Below are 24,909 nucleotides of genomic sequence, written 5' to 3'. Positions count from 1 at the left end.
TAGCTTTAGCTTACATAGGTGCCTCTGACCATTTGCTCTTTCCACCATGCATATTGGATGAAGAGAAGCTGGCTATCACTAAATCGCACAATGCCTAGGGTTTTTAGCCTAAACCTACCTACATTTCTCTTTTTGCATGTTACTTGCACACCCTCTGTCATAGCATATGACCTTCTTCCAACTTTAAAACATTGCAATTCTTTTACCACCTTGGTATGTAACAGAAATCAAGTGATACTTCTTCCAGCAGCGGCAACTCAGTAAATGTCTTCCTAATATTGCAGCATGCTTAGAGCAATAAGGTCTGGCACTATTATTAGTGCTAAATTTGATGATGCCACCAGCTTCTTTTTTTTTTGCCTACCTGAACACCAACCAAACGCGTTACAAAAAGTTCATACTGCAGGGCTGAGGTATTTGTTGGCCTGGAGGAAAGGACTCCTTTGGTTCTAGTGTTTTTAGACCTTATGGTGAATTCCCCCAAATTCCCCATGCTAACCTCTGGAGTAGCGGGCTGATGGGGATCGTGTTGGCCCAGCACTTGCCCAATATGCTTCCCCGATGGTGGATGAGGCATGATCCTGCAGGCCTGTTAATCCCCTAGAGACACCCTAGTTCCTGGCTCTACCAAGCGCTCCATTGCCTGAATGTGGAACCATTGACTACAAACACTGGCATACCCCAACAACATCTATTGATAGTAATACTGGGACAAACACAGTTACAAGCCTTTCAAGTTATAATATACAAACATCACAGGAACCTTTAAATAGGCAGAAACACTATTACGCTGCCTGGAGCGCAGTCACACACTCTTCTGACATAGAAATCAGTACATCTTATGTAGGTGGGAGTCTGCTGAGCAACATATGCAGACATGCTGGAAGCAGCAGAAAGAATGCAGGGAATGCTTACCTATATTACAGAGAAGCCCATTGAAAAACAATCGGGCAATCTAGTGAGGTATTCATTGTGGTACAATGTGTATGCCTTCGAACAGTGGTCGAAGTGGGTGGGGCGGTTGGGAGCGGTGCTCTTCTACTTTTATTAATTAAGTTTTACTGTTCTTATACTTTTATTTTGAAAAAACGATTCCGGAATGGTTTAGTTTTAAAATAAAAGTGAAGGAAGAAGTTGAAACTTGCACTTTTAGTGCACTGCACTGAACGTTCCCTTAAACAGCAAGTGCATGTTTTTGGTGGTTTGTTTTCTGCATAGGAGGGGGAGTGGAAACAGGGTTTGTGGGGAGCGGGCCAGGCCAGTAGGGAACATAGTTCCACTTCTTCTTTTCATGCATTTCGACCACTGCTTAGAAACATCCCAGTTTCATGCCATAGTTTATGGATTTCACAAAGCCCTCCACCAATATCACAATCTGCCTAATAATCTAAGAGTCCCAATCCCAGCTGGGAAATTGGGGACACCCAGGGAATAACCAATCAGTGACGGCATTAGAAAATACACTAGAGGCCCATGGGTATGTAAGGGGCTTGTTCAGCACACTTGATGTCTTGGACCCGAAAGAAGCAGATGGGCCTGATGATGCTTCTTTAATAAAAGGGGAGGATGCTGAGGGGAGCCTACTGCCTGGAAGGAGGCCAACCAGAGTGTATTCCCAACAAGCATGTTACCTGGAAGAAGGCAGCCCAAAGGTTGAAGCTTTGGAAGGAGAGGATCCTAGAGTAGGCATATGTGCCTTTTCTTTCCCTCTTGACACACGGAGAGAGTCCTGTAAGTGATATCCAGGAAGGAACTGCTCATTGGAGGAAAGTAGGAAGCCTTCCTCCCTTGACAGAAGTGGAGACCTCTGGAACCACTGTACAGGAAAGGCCAGAGTAGGAGGGCATTGGAAGCCCGTAAAGGCTGGACCGAGGGAGGGAGAGTGACTAATCACTGGGAGCTCTTTGTAGTTGGCTGACCCTCGCGATACCAGAACAACTCTACTTGTTTGGGAGGACAGGAGAGCCAAAGCCTCAGTCTTTCCACCAGCGTCTCCTGGGGAAAGATGGTGGAGGATCCAGGCCCATGGCAGTAGCGTCCAAGGTTTTGGTAGGGACCTGTTGTGAGTCCTGAAACCCAAGGTCTGTTGTGCATCCTGGCCTAAGAGAGACATGTTAGGAATCCTGAATGGAGACAAGGTCCAGAAGAGGGACCAGGATGGAAGTCTGAATGAACCAAGGTCCAGGAGGGGCCAAATGCAAATCCTGAAAGAATCGATGGGGCGGTTGTTGCAAACTCTACAAGAACCTTCCTGGTGGACAAGTCTATTTTGTTTCAGTAAAATAGGGGTATACTTTGAAGAGTATGTTCTTGAACTGTTTGTTTTGCCAAACACTTGGAGTGTTTGTTATTAGCGCAGGGTAGTCACGGGGCAACAGGCCTAGAAAGATAAGATTAGGTTCAACCTTTCTTTTGGCCATTGTGATGAATCCAATGGAGTAATCACAGATGCCCCTGCAGTGACCTCCTCTCACGTGGCCAGGGGACGGCAGCAGCTACCTGATCCTGACCCTGGGGGACGCTATATGAGGGAGGATCACATAGGAGGAGACAACCCCAGGGGTGATGTCATGGCTTCATTGGTTGAAGCATGGTATCCCCCCATTTACCCTTGAAGATACATCTCTAATACCCAATATTCTCATGGCCCATTGCAATACTTCTACACCTTCCCCTTGGAATAATAGAAAAAACTCTGTGGATGTAACAAGAATGCCTCTATCAGTTCCATGTATTCATCATCTAGAACTGCTTTACCATCCAGGCATGTTGAAAATGATGATCCAAACTCTTTTCATCAAACATGAACAATGGGCTCCTTTTCCCAGAATCCCCCGAATACTGGCACAAGGAAGAGGAAACCAGCGGTGCAGAGCAGAAGAATCTTCCAACCCAGAGAGCTCTCTAGCTGTTGGGCAAAAATACCTATGCCTGTAAAATGTAAAGACAGACAGCCCAGTGTCAAAGGCTGCTGCTGTTGGTGAGAGAACACTCTGCCTCTCTGCAAGGCTTGAAGTCCTGAACAGGTGGGCTGCGCGGCCCAGAGCAGAGGAAGAAGGGAAACGCTCCAAGAAGGGGATGCGCTGTAGAAACGCTGGTAGACACAAAGAGACTCCTGGGCGTTGACTGACTGCAGAAAGCAGACCCTTACCTGCAAGAGCCCAAACTGGAACCTGTAAGCTGAAGAGAAACCGCGTGAGATGAAAGGATGCCGAGAAAGCAGTAACAAAAGGGAAAGTGGGAATATTACCATCACCAAGTGACCGCAAAGAAGTCCGAGAATGCCAATAAGATCCGGTGAGTCAACCTAAAGGTAGTGTGGACCCTGAGGCGTACCGGCAGGAGCACCAAATGCAAATAATGGTAAAACAAACTGAAGCACAAGAGAAAGGGAAGAGATTAATTGTAAGAAGGGAAAGTGAATTGAAATTAAAGCCCTTACCACTATGTGAATGCATGTAATGCAAATAAATGGAAGCACAGACATGAATAATATATGAAGAGGACATATTATGTAACCAAGTAAATATACAATTGTGGAAGTGGAGGAATATAAGAAGCCCTGGCAGGAGAGTATACCATGCAGTTACTACTGTGTGAAGTACAAGAAGCCCTGGCAGGAAAGTATACTGGGCAATTTCAAGTGAATTAATATAAGAAGTCCTGGCAGGAGAGTATAACACGCGATTTGCAAATGTGTGGAAACAAGAGGTCCTAAGCAAGGATATTAAGACTGTGTTGGCCAGACAAGCAGGACACAATGCCAGTTTTGATTTTGTCATCCTGACACAGACAAACCCTTAGATTTGGTCTATGTAGGAACATTTCTCTTAAAGCCAAGACAGAGAGGCCTTTTTTTCCCAAAACGTTTATGTTAATAAAAGTCTTTAGCCAAAGACATGGCTAACTTGTGTCCGAGTTTCATTCCTGACTCTTCACACCATGTTGTTTGGACATTACTTTGTAGTGTAGGTCAGCCCTGGTGGTGTGTAGACTTATTAGAATACGTTTTGGATCTTTGTTTTATGAAGAGGGCAACACACGAAGCACCAAGGTACCACCGTTCAGTTTAGCCCTTTCTGACAAATGTATTCAGAAATTCCTCTTTAGTGACAGTTAGGCATTTATCCAACCTTATCTTTATCTTGTAGGGAAGCAGATGTATATGTCATTTATAGAGCCCACCCCCTTACTGCTGTCATACTGGAAATACAGCAAGAAAACACTGCGCATGAGACCTGGTACCATCCCAATACCACACCAAAGGTATGAGAGACGTTATGTACTGGGACAACCTTACCGAATGTATTGTTGAACTGATGCATAGTTCAGCAGATGAAAAGTAACGCCGCTGAGGAGAGAAGATACTTGAACGCATTAAACCTGATTATGGATATCTAGAGAATGAAGATGTGACTAAAAGTGACGAAGTGAACATATATGCAACTATGAAGAAAATATATACTAAGAAGATAAGTAACAGAAGCTGCAGTAGATGTATATAAGCAGAAATGCGGCATAGATTAAACAATGTAGAAACTTACAGGAGTAGGAAATGTAATGCGAGTAAAATCAGCCATGTTGAGAAAATGGACGTCACCATCATATAACAATAAGCAATAATCCTTGAGAAGAGAAACCAAGGCTGCAGAGCTGACAGGTGCTGGAATACAGATTTGTGCAGAACAAAGGATATTTGCTTGGCTCAGAATCAAGGATGCCGCAGCAAGAAGCAACTACAATGCACGAAAGGAGTTGAAGAAGAAAAGCTACATACACAGGACATATTTCTCTTAGAATAAGTAAAGGAGTTCTGAAAAACCAGAGGGATTTTCACAGGCTAGTCTGCAGGGATCCCGTAGTCAGGTGGCCAGGGAAATGCCATTAATCTCGGGAGGATAGCTCAGGGGCAAGGTGCTTGCCTTGGAAGTAAGACGACACAGAGCAACACAGGTTCGATGCCCGGGTCCATGCTTAGAAACCTCTGGGTGCTAAGCAGGTTATAAATAACCAATCATATCATATCGCTTTTGGATCCTGACCCTGAGGGTGGATAAGCGAGGGAGGATCACCTGGGTAGGGGGTCCTCAGGGAATGGGGGAGAAGCACCCAATGTTGAGACATGGTATTCCCCTTTTTCCACAACCCATCTAACCCCTATCCCTGCTTATTATTTTATGGGAAACTACAGCTCTCATAATTCCCCCCCACTTTACATTGACATCAGTACTAAGCCGAAGAAGATGAGGAATGAGGTTAGAAAGATTACCTCCACTGACTTGCATTGGCTCTGTCCCTGTAATGAGGTCAGGCAGGGTCAGGCAAGTAGTTATAACAATGCACACCTGCTGCTTGTTAACACTGCCTGTGAGAATAAAAAGTGGCACGCACATGTACACTCTGAGCAAGGCTGGGTACGAGAAAGAACAGCTCTTTCAGGGTTGATGTCAACCAGGCTGTGAAAGTTGGAAGGCCAAAGGGCAGATCAGCAATTGGAAGGATCGAGAGAGAGCCAGGTGAGAAATTCACACTTTCGGAAAGCCATAAGCGTTCCAAGACTGAAACCGAGTGAGCGGAGGAAAGAAACCTTCAGGTTGCCAGAAAGCTGCCCGTCACCCTCCCAGGTGAATGGCAGAGTTGGGGAGGAGCAGAGGAGGTGCCGGTAACGGCCTTGACAGCTGCTTGAATAAGATAAAAGAGGACAAATTAGCACGACTAGTGAGTTATCAAAGCAACAAAAGTTTGGTTTGTGTTGAAAGCAAAAGTAACTGCAAGATGAAAGTTGAAGGTTGAGCGTGTGCCGATAAAACGCGAATGGAAAGAACAATTAATGGATTGTAAAAGGAAAGGATACAAAGTAACAGAGTGGTCCTGCGATGCGAAGTCGCAGATTCGAAGGTCTCTGTGAAATGTTATGAGAGTTGAAAGATGTTAAAGTGAGAAACAAAGGAAAGAAAGTAACCGCGATAAGGAAAGAAAGTTGAATAAGAGCAAAGCGAAATATGTGAACTTTGAATATGCCAAGAGGTTAAAGTATATGATCTTTGGAAAAGGCCAAGAGGGCAAACTAAAGAGATTAAGCACTACAATTACCATACGGCATTGGTGTTGCAAGATGAGAAAGATTGTGAATTGTGGAATTGCTGAGGTTGGAGTGGTCATGCTGAGGTCGATGTAAAATCCTTGCAGTTTCGAAAGTCTTTGACAGTGAAAAAATACATGAGACAAAATTTGGGATGGAAACCCGCACGAAGAAGACAGGCTTGAGCCCGGCAGAGGGAAACCTGTGCAGAACTCCGTGATAAAGTGAAAAGAAGACAAGCTCGAGCCCACAGAGCTCTGCATAGAACTGTGAAAAAATGAGAAAGGCAATGTGAACAGAGTATTGGTGACAAGGCGGATGAAGTCTAAGGTAGTGATTGAACTTCCAGAGGTTTGAAGCCGAAGACTGAACTGTTGAATCTTACCAGTAAGCCAAAGTGTGCAAGACCGATAGAACTGTGCCATCCACCCATCCTTTTAAAGAAACTCTCTAGGCCCTGTGGGCCTGAACATGGGGAAGGGAGTTGTTTCTTAAGCCATTCTAACATTCCTTTTGAGATACTATTTTCCTTTTGTATTCCCTTAACACATTTGTCATTTATTTTTTAGAAGGAGGGCAAGGTTAGGTTTTCTTAGTATAGGCCTTTTTATTTTGACTAAACTGACTTGGACTTTTCTCTTATTTATTTAATGGTCAAGACTACTCCCATTCTAGAGTTAGGGCCAGTTAGGAATTCTACCAACTCAACTAAAATATTAAATAAAGGTTTTCGAAACTTGTATCCATTGTGTCTGTGTCTACTGCTCAATACCATGCCTTCCTTACAGAGTGAATAAATGTGAGTGCCAAGTATTGAACAAAGATGGAAAACACACATGCAAGATGGAGAAACCAAGTCTCCAGAGGCTGAGGAGAGTAACAGCACCCAATTGAATCAAATAGCATTAAATAGAAGGCCGGAATGGACATAATCATGGTCTCCTCACACATGGTACAATACCAGGACACAATGGGCCTCATTACAAGTATGGTCTGGAAATAAGGATGCCAGTAGCAATGTACTGGCACCCTTTCCGGACAGCCGTACTACGAGAACGCTGGTAGGGGCACGGATCTCCCGGCAAACCTGACCTGCCAGGAAATCAGGCCCCTACTGGCATGTCTCATAGAACCACTGTCACCGTTGGCAACGGTGCTGGTGTTTCAGTGTACCATAGGACTGCATGGGAATGGGGATTTACCGTTCCGCTGCCACTTGTGATATCCCAGTGGCACCGGGATATCAGGCAGTGGATTTGGTGTTACAAGGTTGTCGGCACATCAACAGCATAATGAGGCTCAAGGTCTATTCATAAAGAAGGACGATAGCAATTTATCTTCACTCTCATTAATGTTCTGGGGAAGATAACAGACAGCAAGGTCAACTACAGATAAAAAGCCTTGGCTTAGGGCCTAACTGATGAGAGATGGTAGGCTTATTAGCTAAGGAAGGCAGTTGTCCGGCGTTGTTCCTGGGTTTTGTTGCTTACGTGCTGCTAACAAGCCGAATGTCCATGGTTGGAAGAGAGTGCCAACCAATCATGAGGGCCTATGTAATGGTGGACCATTCATTGTTGCTGAAGCATATCCACTGCTGGTATTATGTTATTATCTGAGTTTTATGTAGTTGGAGGTTGTTCAAGGTGTGCCTACCAGATAAGGGGCAGCCAAAGATGATAATAACACTCATAAAGACTATTGGTGTATATGTTCCCTTAAACCAATCCCTCTGCCCAATAGGTTTTTACTGTTTGTCACGTCACGTAAGATGACGTCATAGCTGACGTACATCGAGGTATAAAGCCTTTTGCGTAATTGAAATGTGTTGAGAGTGTGTGAGCTACAATCTGTTTGTTCACCAGGTTTACCTACTTTATTGAACTGATAATAAAGTAGTGTTTTGCCATATTCTTTGAGTCTGTCCGGTTATTTGGGTCGGAGATAATTTATTTGGTAATCCCATTCGGCACTTGGAACGCTCCTAGTGCTACTTCACAATCTTGTTGTTAAAAAATATGCTTTTGAGTTTTGTACTGTGCTGCAAGTTCAGCACATCTTCCAGATCTTCCTTGCCTTTGAGAATAGAAAGCAATGTATGTGATTACCTCTCATCCAAGTGACTCTGGTGCTGCCCACTACCCATTCAATAAAAAATCCCTACGTGTCAAACAGACACAGACACTCAATTTACCCACTATGATGCAACCCATCCCCAATAACATGATTTGAAAAGTCACACTTCGAGTTGCAAGTCCATAAAGTTTGGGACAACCTTTACAAACTACACTTCATCTGTAGATCTACTGCATTGCCTGACCCTGCTTCCAAGACCCCTTCTTAAGACTAGAGGTCACTCAACCTTCCACGCCATCAGGCATGCACAAAAGACCCATCTTTAACTAAATCTCCCAGGATCCATTACATCCTTCCCACCTGCAAGCCATGTAAAAACGACAGCCGAACTGTGCTTAGGGACAATTTTGTCAATGGAGTGTGGGCTACAAATCAAATATTACAAAGTAAAATGTTTGGCACGTCTGCTCATTGAATTAATTTTTCCACATGCCATTTCATTGCAGTCATTTGAATCTGGATTGAGAGCAGTTTCCGTCATTCTAAGAAAAGATCTGAAATTGTCTGAAGAATTCATAAAGGTTAGGAACAAAGAAGTCCCACCGGAACAGCTTAAGGACCTGAAAATAAGTCATGACTGTTTACAGAAAGCTTTTTTTGTGGTCTGTGAGATGTCTTCAAAACGAGCAAAGCAGATTGTCTTTGCTGTGGACTCCGAAATGGTAGGTATATATTGATGGCTGTTTTTGTTTTAATTAAAAATGCATCTGTGAAAAAAATTACTTATCCCTGTTTGCAGTGTCTAAGTAGTTTTTAATTTCTTAGTTTCATTTAAATTCAAAAGGGAATTAATGTTTTTATTTATATTAGTGTCACTATTAAGGTCAAATGTGTTTTTTTTATAGGACAAAGCTACCATTTGTATGACTTTATAGTGCCTAATACTGAAACTTAACTTGTTTCTGAGTTCTCTCAATTTTGGAATAGGTTCTCACAGTTTGATCCACTGTGAAAGCCAGTATTGTAAATCAGATATTCTGGTTTCACAGTTGACTCTTTACACACCATACCACATTTTCTTTCCAAAATGCAATATTGATGCTCAAGTCCCACACTTGTGACAAAGACAAGTAATGAAGGAAAACAAAAAGAAAAAAACGGTACCTATTGTGGTAGGTCAGAAGGAGGTAGGTCAGAAGGAGGACACTGACTATGCTTAGAGATTTCACAAGTACCTTTCTTTTTAAAGAAAATGAATAAATCCTATCTTTCCAGTACAACAGGGCTACCCTACCTAGCATAACTTGCTAAGGTGCACATCAGTCATCAGTGAATGTTTAGAAATGAAACTGTCCACCGTCCAACTACAAGCCTGTCTGACCCTACCACTTTCTTAGTAACTCAGTCAGGAGAATGCATTCATTCTCCTGGAATCTGTTGACTTCTCATCAACTGCTTTGCACGTTTATCAGTTTGTACAGTTCATTCACTGTTGTCTTGAGCTTTTGTCTCTTCTCTTGTCTTTTTCTACTAGCAGTGATTATTTCCTCTTCGTCTGGTAAACTTATCCAACAAGTATTGTTTCCTTCTCGACTATTTCTCATTCTTTTGAACATCTCATAGCCTTTGGAATCCTCTTGCCTTTATATTTATTTGCTAGGTTCACCTTGTTTTTGGGATTCCGTTTTATAACTTGATCCTTTATTTGGATTAGGCCTTCTTTATTATAGACCGATATGTATTGGGTCATTCCCACAATGTGGCTCATTAACTTCTATTTTTACTGGTTTTACGAGACCTTTCTCTTGACTGAGACAAGTGTGAGCATTCCAATACTTCTTCTCATTCACTCTCCTTTCTGGTATTGTTATATTATCTTTCCCTTGACTGTGATGAGTATGAGCATTCCAATAATGATTCACATTCACTTCCCCGGGTCTCCCGTTGTCCCTATTACCTTCTGTTTTTAGGGTTAACATCAACAGGGCTTTCGATTCTTGAGGGTTGGTTCGCTCTCACTCTAACTTTACGTCTACTGTATAATGATGTCTCATGTCTGCTGTGGCAGAATGGTTTCAGTGTTGTTGCGAAGACCCTCAGTCCACAATGAACTTCCTGTTGTCACACCACCACTCCCAGGGTCTTTCTCTCTCTCTTTTCTTTCTCTCTCTCTTTTTTTCTCTCTCTGTCTTTCTTTCTTTCTATCTCTCTCTCTCTCTCTCTCTCTCTCTCTCTCTCATGGAAGTGGAAAACACTGCTGTTACTTCTGTTTTTCATTCCAACCCTGTTGGCATTACTCCCATACCGTTGGCTCAAGGTAATGTTGGAATCCCTTGGAACTCTGCAGCGGATGAAAAACAGCACAACCCTTTGAAGTAAGGTGGTGAGAATAAAGATACAAGGAACCTTGAATGGAGGAGGAAGGATCCTACATAGAAGCAAGCCTTTGACCTAGAGGGGCAAAGCCGTGCACATCACAGAGCCAGTGGTGGCAAGGGAACAGAGAAAGTGATACACCAGAAGCCCGGCACTGAGAAGGGCTTCATTGCTGAGATAGAAATGGAGACAGGGAAGAACCTGGTGACATGACCACGCTGCAACTTTGGTGCACCTGGGAGCCACAAACCTAAGCTGAGACCAGGGGACAACGCACAAACTTATCTTCTGCACTTAGTGTGGTGAAAAGAAAAACTGACAAGATGTGCAGGAGACAACCATTTTACCTGGTGGAATTACCAAACTGCAGCCATGTCGGGGAGCACAGCTGCACAGCTTCACTGTACGGCTGCCGTGAGTGGACACTTCATGTTCCATCATTCCCTCACAGAAAGCACGTACGTCAGCGTACACAGGTACCTTCTTCTAGCATCCTAGTGCTCCTCAACGCCGATACTGGCCTGTGTTACGGTCTGTGATCACAGATGGGTGTTGTGTTTTCTCCTGCTTCCCCCATTTTACCTATCGTGTCCTACACTCCCAATTGGGGGTCCTGAGACTTTGTGCTTTCCCTCCTAAACCCACCTGGCTTTGCTGATACTACTGGAACTCCTGACTACCTAAGAGAACCCTTTCATACTTGGAAACCTTTGACCCTACCTCTTCAAGCAATCTTACATGGACACTTACCTGGATTGTTGGGTGCCTGTTGCGTCCTCGTTTCGCCAGGCCTAGACGGATTCTGAACTTAGACTGGATGCTCTCACCTCCTCTTCTTTACCCTAATATATTCTGACATTAATATCTTATTGTTGTCTCTTTTCCTAGGGTCCTGAGGGTTGCCGCTTCCTGGGTGGTTCTCTGTATCCGGGGGCTACCATCTCCGCACTGGGAGTATTTCACTCTCCCCAGGATGGCGTTGGTGCACTGTGGGGTCACACCAAACGCCGAACCTGACAGATTGATGAGCATTTTTTGTGGTCCTTGTGTATCCCACAGCTGATCCGGTGGTGGCTAGGACTCTGGCTCTTACTGCGGAACTGATATACAAGCACCATTGACACGTGTGAATCTAATACAGCCAAGTCAGCACCCCTTGTCTGACAATGGACCTGAATTGGGAGCATATGAACCTTTACCAGTTCTGGACAATCTAAACCATCTATTGCCACATGTGCTATTCCAAACCTTTCCATTAGCCCCACCAGATAGGTTAATGGGCTATAACAAAACCTATTGTACCTTCCTAAACCAATGAAAACTACACTTCATCTGTAGATCTACTGCATTGCCTGACCCTGCTTCCAAGACTGCCTTTCTACTCTCCTAATTAGGTGGTGTGGGTGCTGAATAGAAAAACCCCTTACCTAAGAATAATGACCTGATACTCTATGATTTTGAAGCCTTAACTCAAGCTCTTGCTTGTGTCTTCGACACGCGCTACCTGTCCCCGGCTTCTAAAATTGAGTTACTGGGACTCAAACAAGGAGACAAAGGCCCTCAATGTGAGGTTGCCGGTAGGCCTCACCAGCAACCTCGGCTTACAGTTTCCGCTGCCCAATATCCCGGTAATACCCATAGGACTCCATTAGAATGAGAACACTGAAGCACTGGCACCGTTATCAATGGGGCCAGTGCTTCATTGAAAAAACTGACAGTAGGGGCTTGAACTACCGACAGGTCAGGCCTGCTGGTAGTTCACTGCTCGTACCGGCAGACTTGTAGTTTGCTGGTCCGGAGAAGGTGCCGGTAACGCTACTACCAGCACCTTATTTCCAGACCGCCAAACTTATAATGATGGGCAAAGACCTGCCACAGTATGTGGCACATTTTAACCAGCTAGTGGCCCGGACTGCCTCACCTGATACAAAAAGAAACACCTTATTCTATAAAGGTATGCGCGTTGATATCAAAGATGTCCTCTCAACGGTTCCTTCATTGCCATCCTCGTTCCCTGACTTCTTGGATCTAGTTTTACATGTTAACCAGAGAATACGAGCGAATAAGGGTGAGAAAAGGCATCTGCTGGTTTTCTCATGTTTTCCTGCATCGAGTGGTGGGGAGTCGTGTAAACCAGGGGTGTATGACTCATCTGAACCCATGCAACTGGGCGGGTTACGTGCACCCTTGAATGTCACTGAAAGAAACCGGAGGCGCCAGGAGGGCCTCTGTTTGTATTGTGGCAAAATGAGATATCTTATACGTGAATGTGATGTGTGCATGACTAGACCCTTGGGAAAAGCCCAAGCCCACACATGATGGGAAACATATAACAGGCCTTGTCTTTCATGCACTTTCCCCTTGTACCGATGTTATGCCCTCTGTTGCTCCCCATGTGTATGTTGCCATTGTCCTGGCATGGAGTGCCAATGAGTCTGTGGTCTCTACTACTCTTATAGATTTGGAAGCCATAAGCAACTACATAGACATGGATTATATGCAGATCCTAGCGATACCCACTGCGATGAAAAAAGCAGCTAAGACTGTCCAGGCTGTGGACGGCTCACCCTTAATATCAGGATCTATACCACAGCAAACGATCTTAATGACCATGACATAGCACACGTACACGAGGAACGGATGATGTTTGACCTCATTAAGGCCCCTCATTTCGGTATTATCTTGGGTACTCCTTGGTTAGTACAACATAACCCTACCATCGACTGGAGAACACAGTGTTTCATTCCTTCCCGATTGTCATAAGGATACCATGGGTTTACTAGGGGCTAAGTCCCCTTCACCTTCAAAATGTCTGGTATCTCAATGCGTGGCACTCACCGCTACCACCAAGGTTACCCTGGAATGCATCTCTTACAAGGATGTATTTATTAAAAAGAGGCTGAGATCTTGTCACCATAGGGTTTATGATTGTTCTATCAACTACATTGACAATGTCAAGACACCTTGTGTTAAGATATCTTACTGAGATTGAACACCAACCATTGCAACAATATTTGGATGAAAACCTCTGTAGGGGGTTCATTGGACACGCCACATCGCCTGCTGCCTTTTTTGTCCCCAAGACGGAAGGGAATTTATGTCCTTCTGCAGACGACTGTGCTAACAACAATATCACTGTGAAAAATAAATATCCCTTGCCGCCTATCACCGCTTTTATTTTTTTTAGGCACCTATACAGAATTGTGTTTCCCGGCTTTACTAGATCAAGTGAGTTTAGCCCAGATATATACCAAGCTAGAGTTCAGGGGTGCCTGCAACCTCTTTCGTATTCGTGCAGGAGACAAATGAAAGACAGCATTCGGCACTAAATATGGCCTCTTCACATACACAGTGATGCGTACGGCTTGTGAAATGCGCCTGCTACATTCCAACATTTCGTTAATGACATTTGTCCTGATCATATCGACATATATGTAGTGGTGTATCTGAACGATATATTAATTTATTTAGAATATCCAGTCAACCATGTAAAACATGCCTGCACGGTTCTAGAAATCCTGCTTTAACACTCTTTGTATGTCAAATTGGAAAAATGTACCTTTCATGTGACATCTATTGAGTTCCTCGGGTATATGTTAAGTCCACAGGGGGTTTGTATGGATGAAAGATCGAGGCTATCCTTGAGTGGTCACCCCACACCACTAGAAAAAAACGCCAGGGTTTTCTCAGGTTTTCTAATTTCTACATATGATTTATTCGCTATTTTTCTGCTCTTGCTATGGCCTTTGCTCATTTTACCAAAACATCTGTCTCCTCAAGCTTAACAGGCCTTTTCCACGCTTAAGACTGCATTCACCACAGTTCCTGTTTCGGCACACCCCCATCAAAGCAAACCATTCATAGTGGAGGCTAATGCCTGCCTCTTCTGTAGCCCTGGGGAAAGTGTTGTCCCAAAACTGTGTGAATACTAGTGAATTGCATCCAGTTACTTACGTTTCTCGTACCAACTCTGGTGCCTCAATGTATCATGTTGGAAAAGGTGATTGCTCAACCACATACTTTGGAGATGGTCCCCACTAATATTTCTGCTTATTGCGCTACATTAAAATCTGTTTCAGAATACTAGGTTGGCATCACTGAAATTAGACAAGAAATGTACCGTTTACCCTCCATATGCACCAGTACTTTTTGGACAACACAGCCGGGGTTCTGTGCACTGCAGACAGGGGCATTCTGTGCTAGTTACATAGGGATGGATTAGTTAGATTTAATGCCCTTTTTAATGAAGGACAGTTGATTACTTTGAATAAGTTCCATAAACAGTTGTCCAATTCCATGACTGATACGTTCCTTTATGCTTGTATCAGGGGTGAACTAAAGGCTAAATAATATTGTATACCAGAAGAGCCTAAAAGCAGACCCATTGTGAGATATCTGCAGGGGGTGAGTATAACATCCAAGCCAATTTAGCCTAACCTACATGTTGAAAACACTGCAGCTAAAGCAATGTGGGAGCTGGCACTGGGGGGTCACAATTGATGAGGGACAGTGGAATAAGATAAGTTGGCAATCGCGGTTCAACTCCCTCAATTATAAACATCAAGCATTGCAATACCACTTTTCCATCAAAGATATTTTACTCCCTTGAAGGTGAAGAAGTTTGATACAACAGCGTCAGGGGTCTGTCCTAGGTATAAGCAACTTGAGGCCATTTTTTTAAATATGTCATGGACACGTTCCAGGATATCAGAATTCTGGGGCAACATCACTATCATTTGTCGTCAGGAGGATAGCTCAGGGGCAACGCACTTGCCTTGGAAGCAAGACAACGCAGAGCAACACAGGTTCCATCCCCGGGTCCACACTTAGAAACCTCTGGGTAATAAGCGTGTTATAAATAACCAATTACAATTACTATTACACTTGTAGCCATTGCTGCTACTGGTGTTGGCGACTGCCCTTTAGTGTGCCTTTTGGGTCTTCCCCCACCGCAACCGCTGCTGAGAATGAATGGATGCATCAACTGGTGAAAGCGGGTTAATCCGAGGAGCTATATTGTGAAATGGTACATCAGGCGGCTGGGCCTAGAGACATACTGTGCTACTTGAGACACTATTTGGCGGATGCACAATCACATAATGTGATTCTCAGTAGTTGATGAATATAATTTGAATTAAATATTTGGAAGTTTTGACCTACTAAGATGGAGGGGAGGAAAAAACAAAGAGGGAAAAATAATAATCTCTGTGTTTTTTGTTTACCGGTATTTATGTTATATCTATTCCCCCCTTGATTGTGAGGTCAATGTTAGGAATTAACTAATGATGGTTTGAAATATGTATCGGGGCACTTTTACCATGTGGCCGCTTGGCTAGTACATTTGTTATGAATGGCACCGTTTATAAATACAAATATTATAAATAAATAATGATTTAACTATGCTGTGGTATGATCCTGTAGATGCATATGTCGGCTACAATTGGTCACTATTTTCACAATGGCTAAACCCACTATTGGGTAATGGACCTTCCTAGTACGTGGTAATATATATATAATCAATAAACCAAAAAAAGTCCTAGGTCAAATGTCACTACCAGTGTCCTCGCAAACCTCTTAGAAGAGTTTCAACTAAAGAATAGCTCTTCCAATAGGGATCTAATTCCTTACAAAATACAGAAATCTACTTTATTATACAATTAAAAAACACAAATGTTACACAAACATAATACACACCATACTTCACAAAAATGCAATTATTAAAGTCCATATGACAACTTTAAACATCAATTCATATCAAAAACTCAATTCATAAAAAAATCGATACACAAATGATGTACTTTCCCCCATTGATTTGTAGGTCAATATGACCTGGTTCTACACAGCGTTTGTCACATCGACTCCTAAGTCATGATATGTTTCTTGTAGCCCAACGTATACGTTTATGTCCTGTGTGGCTTGAATTAGCCGGTTATTCATCAGGTGTAAACCCGTGTGTATCTCAAATTAAATTCTTCTGTAATCCTGAGGATCCCTACGGGAGAAAAGACACAATAAATTCTAAGTGACTGGTCTTATAATTAGACCTCCCCCGACCCTTCCCCCAGGGGAATCAGGTTAGATATATGTTTCTCTACCTGAGTGTTATGTCTGTATGTACCACTTCCAACCATACTGCAACCTTTTGTGTTGCTGTTGCTGACTTTCCTATGTCAGGATGGATATCAGCTTGTCCTGCTAGGCCTCACCTAGAGGGATGAAAACATCACCCACTTACACTACAATAGTGTATAACGTTTGTTTGACCCACTCTTCCTGTCTTGATTGGCATAAAGGAATCTGTCATCATATCTCCTAATGAGAGAAGACATCTGAGGAATAGTGCTTCCTTTAAGTCGCAGTGTACTGGTAGAACCACTTCTAGTTGTGACACCCCATTACTAGCATTATGGGCACGATCTCAAAGTCACAGGTCAGGTACCCAATGAAACGGCTTCTTCCCTTTAGAGACCTGCAAACATCCATAAATCAATAATTTAGTTGAACGCCCATGGGATTTAGACCTTTTGTGGATTGATATTTCCCTAAGGATGCTAGGAAATCTTACCCTCTCCACTGTGGATCCAACCCTAACTGAAAATGCGGGAGAAACCATTTTCCTCTGCGTTCAGTTTATGAACTGCGTAGTGATGTCATTGCGCCAATTGATGACATCATCACTGCTGCATCGTGGCCTTGAGGCTGCCAATTTTGTAGCCGCTTCATTTGGCAGTACACAAGAAGTTATGGGGAAGGCTAAAAGACCTCCTTGTTTCCCGTACTCCATAGAAGTGTGTGTATATTTAGTTTAATGGCAACATGAGATACAACTTCCCTCATTTACACATTCAATACATCAAGTCCTCCCACAAATGACTATTGCAGACATGTTAATGTACAAAATGTTAAACATCCACCAATATTCTCAATGAACCAATATTAAACTGATATGCGCTCTCATCCACAATTCTACAGGGTTAAAATGCCAACTGTCAACACCTACCAAAGCATTGTGCCCCATCCAACCTCCAGTACATATGACTGAGATCTTAATACAAATTGTATAGTGTAATATAATTTTAACATTGTATGCGTATATTCCTCAAGCATTCTTAAACCATTCAATGCTCATGCTGTAATAAGCACCTCCTAATGCAAATAGAAAAAATACATACATATCTCCCCATCACACCCAAGTGTACTCTATGAATGATGGACAGTTAATGCCACTCAGTATTCTCATTGAGCCCTCTTATGTGGCTCTGGGTCAAAAAAATGAGTTTATGTTCAAGGTTTAACAGTTTTCTGTTGACATCTTCCTGAGATTTCCCTTTCACTTTTTTTAGAATGATCCACCCAGATTCAATAAAGGCATGTTTCCTCTCCATAAAGTGCTTTACTAAGTGTGCCAATTTGAATTTTCAGGCAACTCCTGTGCTACAATTGGTGCCAACATTTGTTTTTAAAAAAAACACTTAGAACAAACTTGTCATTTCCAAATTGAGAGCTACTTCAATAGGCCTTAATTGAACCCTGTGAAATCACAATCAGCTATCACCACACGCAGAATGGAGTGGAGTTATGGACCTGACCTACGTCGTACACAGAGTCTGCAATCTTAATACATAATCTTGAATGAGAGAGAGCTTTCCAGTGGTACTTAAATCAAGTCCCTTAAAAGAAGTTAGTTGCACATTCTTAATACTTTCTTTTGGTTTACATTTGCTACATTTAAATTGACTAAAGAAAACGTTTTGTAGATTGTATGATGTGACATTAGAATCATGAAAGCATTTTGCGACCAATTCACAAAGATGTTACTCACCCTTACGCTTGACTTAAGCCTGGAGAGGACTTATTTGATTGACAAATAAGTTACTATGAATAACTCTGTAGTACTCATAACTGATTTCTTTGTAGCAAGTCAGAGTTATTCCTAGTTATCCAGGAGTATGTATGTTTTTAAAGTAACTTGCTTGTGAATCAAAAAGCTCTCCCCGTGATTAAGTCACAGGTATGTGAGAGTCACTCATAGTAACTTTTGAATTGACCACATAGTGTCTGCCAGTTCAGAGCTATCCACTGTCATATGAAATTATTTTGTCCAATACTTCAAGGTATAGCCCCTTCGTGTGGCAAAAGGTGAACGTCAGTTTTGCTGGGCATTACATATTATTATTACTAATATCATTATTATTAGGGTATATATTGAACAAGGACCTAGCTTTGGGAAGCAACAGCGTGCTTTAGAGTCATAGGGGGAAGAACGCAGTGCGGGAAGCAGAGTAAAAGGATCAGGGAGTTAACTGCGGAGGGTGGTCAATTGGCAGCAAGTGGGAAGACAGTGGGGAGAGTCTCAGGTATGGTGGAGAGTGTCCTAGGTGTTAAGGAGGAGTGATTCCTTACAGAGAAAGGTCTAGAGCTCTTTCTTGAACTGTGGAAGTCATAGGGCCAGGCTGATGTTGACGGAGAGGAGGTTCCAGGTTCTTGGTGCGTAGACGGAGAACTTTCTCAGTAAGGTAGCTTGGGGACTTCAGGGTGACAGCCTTGTAGATGATGCAACAGGATTTGAAGATAATATGGACTTGCAATGAGAGCCAGTGCAGTTCGATGAGGGTCGGGGGGGATGGGTTTAAATTTGTGAATTATATAATCAAAGGTGCTTCCCAGTGAAGACGTTTGTGGATTTATTTAGGCATGTGTTAAGCACAAACTTATTTAAAATTCATAGGGTTTAACAATTATATTTTGGATATAGAAAATAATAATTTTTACCAAACTATTATGGGAAATGTGGCATTTAAGAAATTGATTTTGATGCTGCCAACTTATGATGCAGATGGCAACTTACAATGTACTTTATCTGTTTGCCTACACTTTTGGCATGGTTCTTAAGAAGGTTTTGCGACGGGTCGTATTCAAACAGATGGTGTAATTTTGGGTGGCAAAAGCTTCAAATCTGACATTGACACATGTATGCACAAAGGAGTATTTAAAGTGAAATCACAGCACACACCCTCAAAAAGCTGCACATACAGGGTGGCCATTTAGGTGCAGCGTAGCCCACTTTGATTATAGTTTTTATGAAGGGCGAGTAACATTTGCATAGCACTCGACCTTGCTGGCGAGTATGGGGATGTTAGAAACTTATTTTTCATTTACACACATTTGTTTGCAGTGAATGGCAAATACAAATACTTGTTTCACTGTGCATGCTTGACAGCATTGCACCAAATATAAAGTGTGCTTATGGTGACATTCACCATTTTGCAAAAAGCACAGGTAAATATTTTATGGCCAGACACCTTGTGACAAGTGCATTTCTTTTAGGTCGAGTATGTAAGCTAGGGAACTCACCCTGCAGGTCTAGTGGGATTTTTAAGAATTTGCAAGGCCTGTACATGTAATCGTGAGTGTCATTTAATATTTAGGATTCTGGTTGAATTTTAGAATGTTGATTTTATAATTTGATGGCGAGGTAGAATTGTGAGGTTTTGCATGTGTCATATCGAGAATTGTGAAGTTCTCACTGTCTACTATTTTGTGAAACCTAGGCCTTTTCTCCCACTATCGAGGAACTTTCAAATTCACACTCTATCTAGGAATTCTCAAATCTAGGTGTGTTTCTCATTGTTTACCACCTTGTGAAACCCAGGCCTTTTCTCATTTTCTACCATTTTGAGAACCAGAAGCAAATGACTAGGAAGCATAGACCCAGCAGGAAACAAGAATGCCAGGGAGGAACCCATGACCCCTACTTAATCTTTCCTAGCAATGGGCATGGGGGATACCCCGACCACCCATGCCCACATACCGCTAGTCCACAGAGGAAACTTATATAGGTAAGGATCCCACACGGGAGGGCCAGGGAGGGACCAGAATCCTGTGACCTAAACTTTGCTAACCCCAGAGCGGTGGGAACACGCCTGCATCTGTCAAGTACACATACCAATAGAGTAATACAGAAGAAACTGCCCTCCCCAACATCCCTACCAACTAGGCGGCCAACCAATTCCAATCACACAGGATAATCATAGATGCTAAGCGCAGAAACGCAAAGACAAAGAGGTAAGGAAAACCCACTAACCCAGCTTTCCGCATACACTTCTCATACAGAAACTCACACAACCACTTATCTGCACAGCAATCAGCACGTACTTCACCACATTGCAACAACAGACTAACAACACATAACCATGCACAACAGCACATGGGAATTCGCACCAACCCGAAAATCGCACTTAAGCTCAGTGAATGGTGCAAACCGAACTGAAGCTGCCAACAGGACATCACAACTCTCACTTTCCTATTCCAACTGCACCCTACTAACTCCCCAGTCCCCCCCCCCTTTTTTCACATCCTCCTTGTTAGATCCACCAGAGCGCCTGGGGACCGGTCCGGTGGTGACGATGCATGGTCCAAATACCTTTAACATTAACATATAATATTACACGTGTGTGGTAAGGCAAGGTTTGCTGCTGGCACTGCATGAAAAGGTTTGAAAAGGTGTTTTTTTTTGTTTTGCATTGAACCTGCAGCAAAAGCCCCTTGAATAGTACCTTTGGGGGTTTAACAAAAATGTATTTCTAATGTTAGAAACCAATAAAATGAAATTGGATCAGGTGATAGCTCATCACAATAATCCATTTTAATTCTAGTTGCTTGAGCATTGGTTATTTGTTCCAATAGAGAATATGGGTTTAGTGTTAACTATCATACTGTCAATTAACTTGAAATATTTTATTTTAGTCTAAACTAGCAATATCACATGAAGAACTTCTCGACAGGCTCCAGAAGCTCTCAGAATGGATAAATGAAAACCCTGGGAGCATGAAATCCTCCAACTTAGAGATGTGTAGCATTTCAACGATAAAGGAAGCCATCCAGCTTCTCAAGGTAGGAAATGAGTGTGTAAAGTAAAATATTCATGTTCTTTTAGATAGCACTGCCTTAAAAAAATAAAGTGTGATCAGCATATGCAAATTAATGGAAATCTAGTCATTTTAATTGTTTTAAAATTTGTGTTGGAGTTTTGTGGTTAAGGTCGGGCTGGGCAGAGCCCAACTCTTTAACACATCAGGTGTTACTCTTATGAACTAATTTGCCCAGGATCACTCAGTCTGAAGTGGGAAATCCACTCTCCCCATACATGTGCTCACTGTTACTCTGTTCCCCCTTCCTCTCACTCATCACCTTCGATAAGCCTCCCCCACCACTCTTGCCTTCCATCCACTACATTTGTCACCTTCCATTAGCCCACCCCGACCCTCATCTTCCCTATGCTACTCTCTTCAACTTCCATCCACTCTCACCATCTCCACAGGGAAAATTGCTTTTGCCACAGCTTGAAAAATGAAAAGTGTGCGCTTCAGAACCTTGAATAAGATCCTGAGAGGGGAATTCCAATTAATCATGCCCTAACAATAACATGCATGTACCTTTTCATTCAACATGCATGCTTTAATTGCGCATCACAAATGGAGCAAACCCAGAGGAAAAGAGAAATGCCCAGAAGCAGGAAATAATGCGACCATCAATATCCCTTTGCATCTGCTCAGCCCTTTCTCTTCCCACACTCTTCCTTCATCTTCCACCTCACAGCCTTCCACCCACTAACCATGCAGCACACGCACCCCTCTTGTCATCTTGGCCTGTTTAGAGGAAGCAAATATGATGCCTCCTTTCTCTGCCAGTGCTGAATAGCAAAACCCTCAGTCTGTGTTTCATCAGCAAATGTAATGTAGATCCATCCACATGGTGTGTGACACGCACCTTTGGACACAACAAATGATTCATTGTATGGTGAAGCCAGAAGATGACATCAGCACCAATAGCCCCTGTACATGCCCTGATGGAGTTGTAGGTCAGCCGAAGAACATTCCTGCATTTGGCCCACCATTGTGCCTGGCCTTTGTCTTATTGGGTTGCAATTTTGGAATCAGGCCACTCCTCCATTGGTCCTTCCACCGCTTGTGTGTACATTACATCCCTGTCTGGAAGTGTCCCATGACCTAGGGTCAAGAGCAAATGGCAGGTTATGTTTGAACCTTCTAGAGTATGGGGGCGGGGGTGTTCCAGGGCCACCCATTCTGTCCAATTACCCCATCCATCTATTTTCCCAATGCAGAACTACCATGTAAGTGCCATTCCCAAAATCTGTGGGATCCCTGTTAGGAACTTCCACAGATCCATGTACCAATTACACCATATAAATTGCACTGTTTGGTCACCTAATGCCCCGTGATTGTTTTAACTTGGACTGTTCGGTTTCGTGGGACCCTGTGATTGGTTTAAGCAGCATTATTTGGTCACCTAGGACTCTGTGACTGTTTTTATTGCACTATTTGCCCTTTTTGTCCTCGCCTTGTCCTTCCCCCATCACAATGTTCCTGCTACTCCCGCATTCCAGCTCTTTCTCCCATGGCTACTGTCCACTCCTCCTTTTTGCCTTCCCCAGTCTGCCCATCGCCTTTGTTCACTCTCCTCCCAAACGCCACTCAGACCTCTCCTCTTGCTACCATCCCAATCACTAAATCCACTCTTCCCTACTCGCTTCCCTTAATCTACTCCAGCAACTACCTCCGCTCCCCCTGCTGACCTTACCCTGGGTTGCTGGAATGCTCAATCCCTCTGCAAAAAAACGCTCCTTTCTCCCAAATTATTTTAATTCCCAGCACCCCAAACTCTATGTGATGGCTACCATGGAAACTTTAAATCCCGCCCATGACATCACCATGCTGATAGCCGTTCACACTGACTTTGCCTCTCCCTCACATTTACCTTGTTCTCCAGAAAAGACTGGAGTATTGGTCTCAAAGTAATGACACAAGATCAGCAACCCTTCATCTCTCTGATTTCACTCCCTTCTCCTTCGAGCCTATCCCAGTCCAACTTCTCACTCCAAACCCTCTAACTCATATATCTCTTACAAGGCACCTTCAACCTCTTTGCTCCTGAACTTGACCTTTTACCTGAAAAACTCACACCTGATGTCCCTGTAGCCATAATAGGTGAACATACCCACTCCAACAGCTCCATCTCAAATTCACACTCTCTGACAACTCATTAGTCAACCTATATCACCCTCCAACCCATACCGAAGGCATCTCTCTCAATTTCATATTCCTACCTTTCATGTTGGCCTCTCCTACTTGCAGAATTGACCATTCCGTTTTGACCAGTCTCCCATGCACGTCATCTCTATTCCCCCACGACTCTGCCAACGCCCTCCCTCATCTATCACTAAACGCAAATTCAAGCCCAACTCCATGGTCAGCATGAATGTCAACTTGCTACAAGCTCTTTCTCATCCATTTAACCCACACCATTGAACTTGTCATTACCAAATCCAGTATTTAACTGTCTATCCCCTTCAATGAACAACCCTGTCCACTGCTTCACCTGCGGCCTCTCACATCCTCAATCATGGATCTCCCCAGCAGTCTCCTGCTGAGGTCAACAATGCATCACTACTTATGCCTTGTGTGCAACGAAAGATCTCCCACTCTTCTCTTTGCCTACAAGGACTTTAGTTACCATGACCACAGCTCTCGACACAGCCAAATCCTCCTATTACACTGATCTTGTTTCCTCTCTCCACTTGCATGGATCTTGTTTCCTCTCTTTCTGCTAATGACTTTGCTTCCCTCTTCTACCCTAAAGTCACCAAAATAGAGAACATGTGACTTCATTCTCCCCTCCCCGTTTTTCCCATGCTCTTATCTCTATCTCCCTTGGCTCCTAACTTCTCCACTAAACATGTATCCATTCGTTGCTCTGCCACCCCATCCTGACTCCAATTGACCCCCAAATTGTTAAGGAGCTTGCACTCATCTCCTCCACTCACATCTGTCTCAGCCGGTATATTCCCAGCCTGTTACAAAATAGCCACAGTTAAATCTATTTTAAGGAAAGCAAGTGCTGACCCCAAAACCCTTCAGTCTACAGACCTATATTGCTCCTTTCCTACATTTCTAAAATCCTTGCAACTATCTCACTTACTGACCACCTTCAATCTGGATTCCAGTCCAAACACTCCACAGAGACTGCTCTCATTGTCGTCACCAATTCCCTCCGCTCTCACTTCTCCTCCATTCACATCCTTCTAGACCTTTTCTGCTGCCCTCAGCACTGGAGAATCCTTCCCACATTCAAACTCTTTCTTCCTTGGCTTCCAGGACCATACTCAACTGGGTTTCCTCCTATATCTCTGCTACTTTTCCATCTCATGGGAATCCAGCACCTACTCCCCAACACCGTACTCATCGGTGTTCTGCAATGATCAGTGCTAGGCCCACTTCTCTTCATGTTATGTACTTCTGCCCCCACCCAAACTGCTTTCCTCATCTAGCTTTAACAAGCTCACCTCTTTGCTGATGATA

At 43.2% G+C, this 24,909-nt stretch overlaps 1 protein-coding gene across 19 annotated transcripts in view; it reads left to right on the top strand.

Annotated features, from left to right (window-relative positions):
• The window catches only part of DST (dystonin), a 2,190,048-nt gene that overhangs the window by 1,437,413 nt on the left and 727,726 nt on the right, over positions 1-24,909 (top strand). For 15 of the 19 annotated variants that reach the window (XM_069606170.1, XM_069606155.1, XM_069606164.1 and 12 more), the window contains 2 exons: positions 8,662-8,877; positions 21,278-21,424. The exons of the other annotated variants lie outside the window; for them this stretch is intronic. In XM_069606170.1, the coding sequence (XP_069462271.1) occupies positions 8,662-8,877; positions 21,278-21,424 (363 nt within the window). The remainder of the gene's footprint in view (positions 1-8,661; positions 8,878-21,277; positions 21,425-24,909) is intronic. 19 annotated transcript variants of the gene reach the window in all.

Source organism: Ambystoma mexicanum, chromosome 4p (genome assembly GCF_040938575.1).
Source record: "Ambystoma mexicanum isolate Mex_15411 chromosome 4p, UKY_AmexF1_1, whole genome shotgun sequence".
NCBI lineage: Eukaryota > Metazoa > Chordata > Amphibia > Caudata > Ambystomatidae > Ambystoma > Ambystoma mexicanum.
The sequence above is the reverse complement of the archived record's forward strand: the minus strand, read 5'-3'. Positions and strand labels throughout refer to the sequence as shown.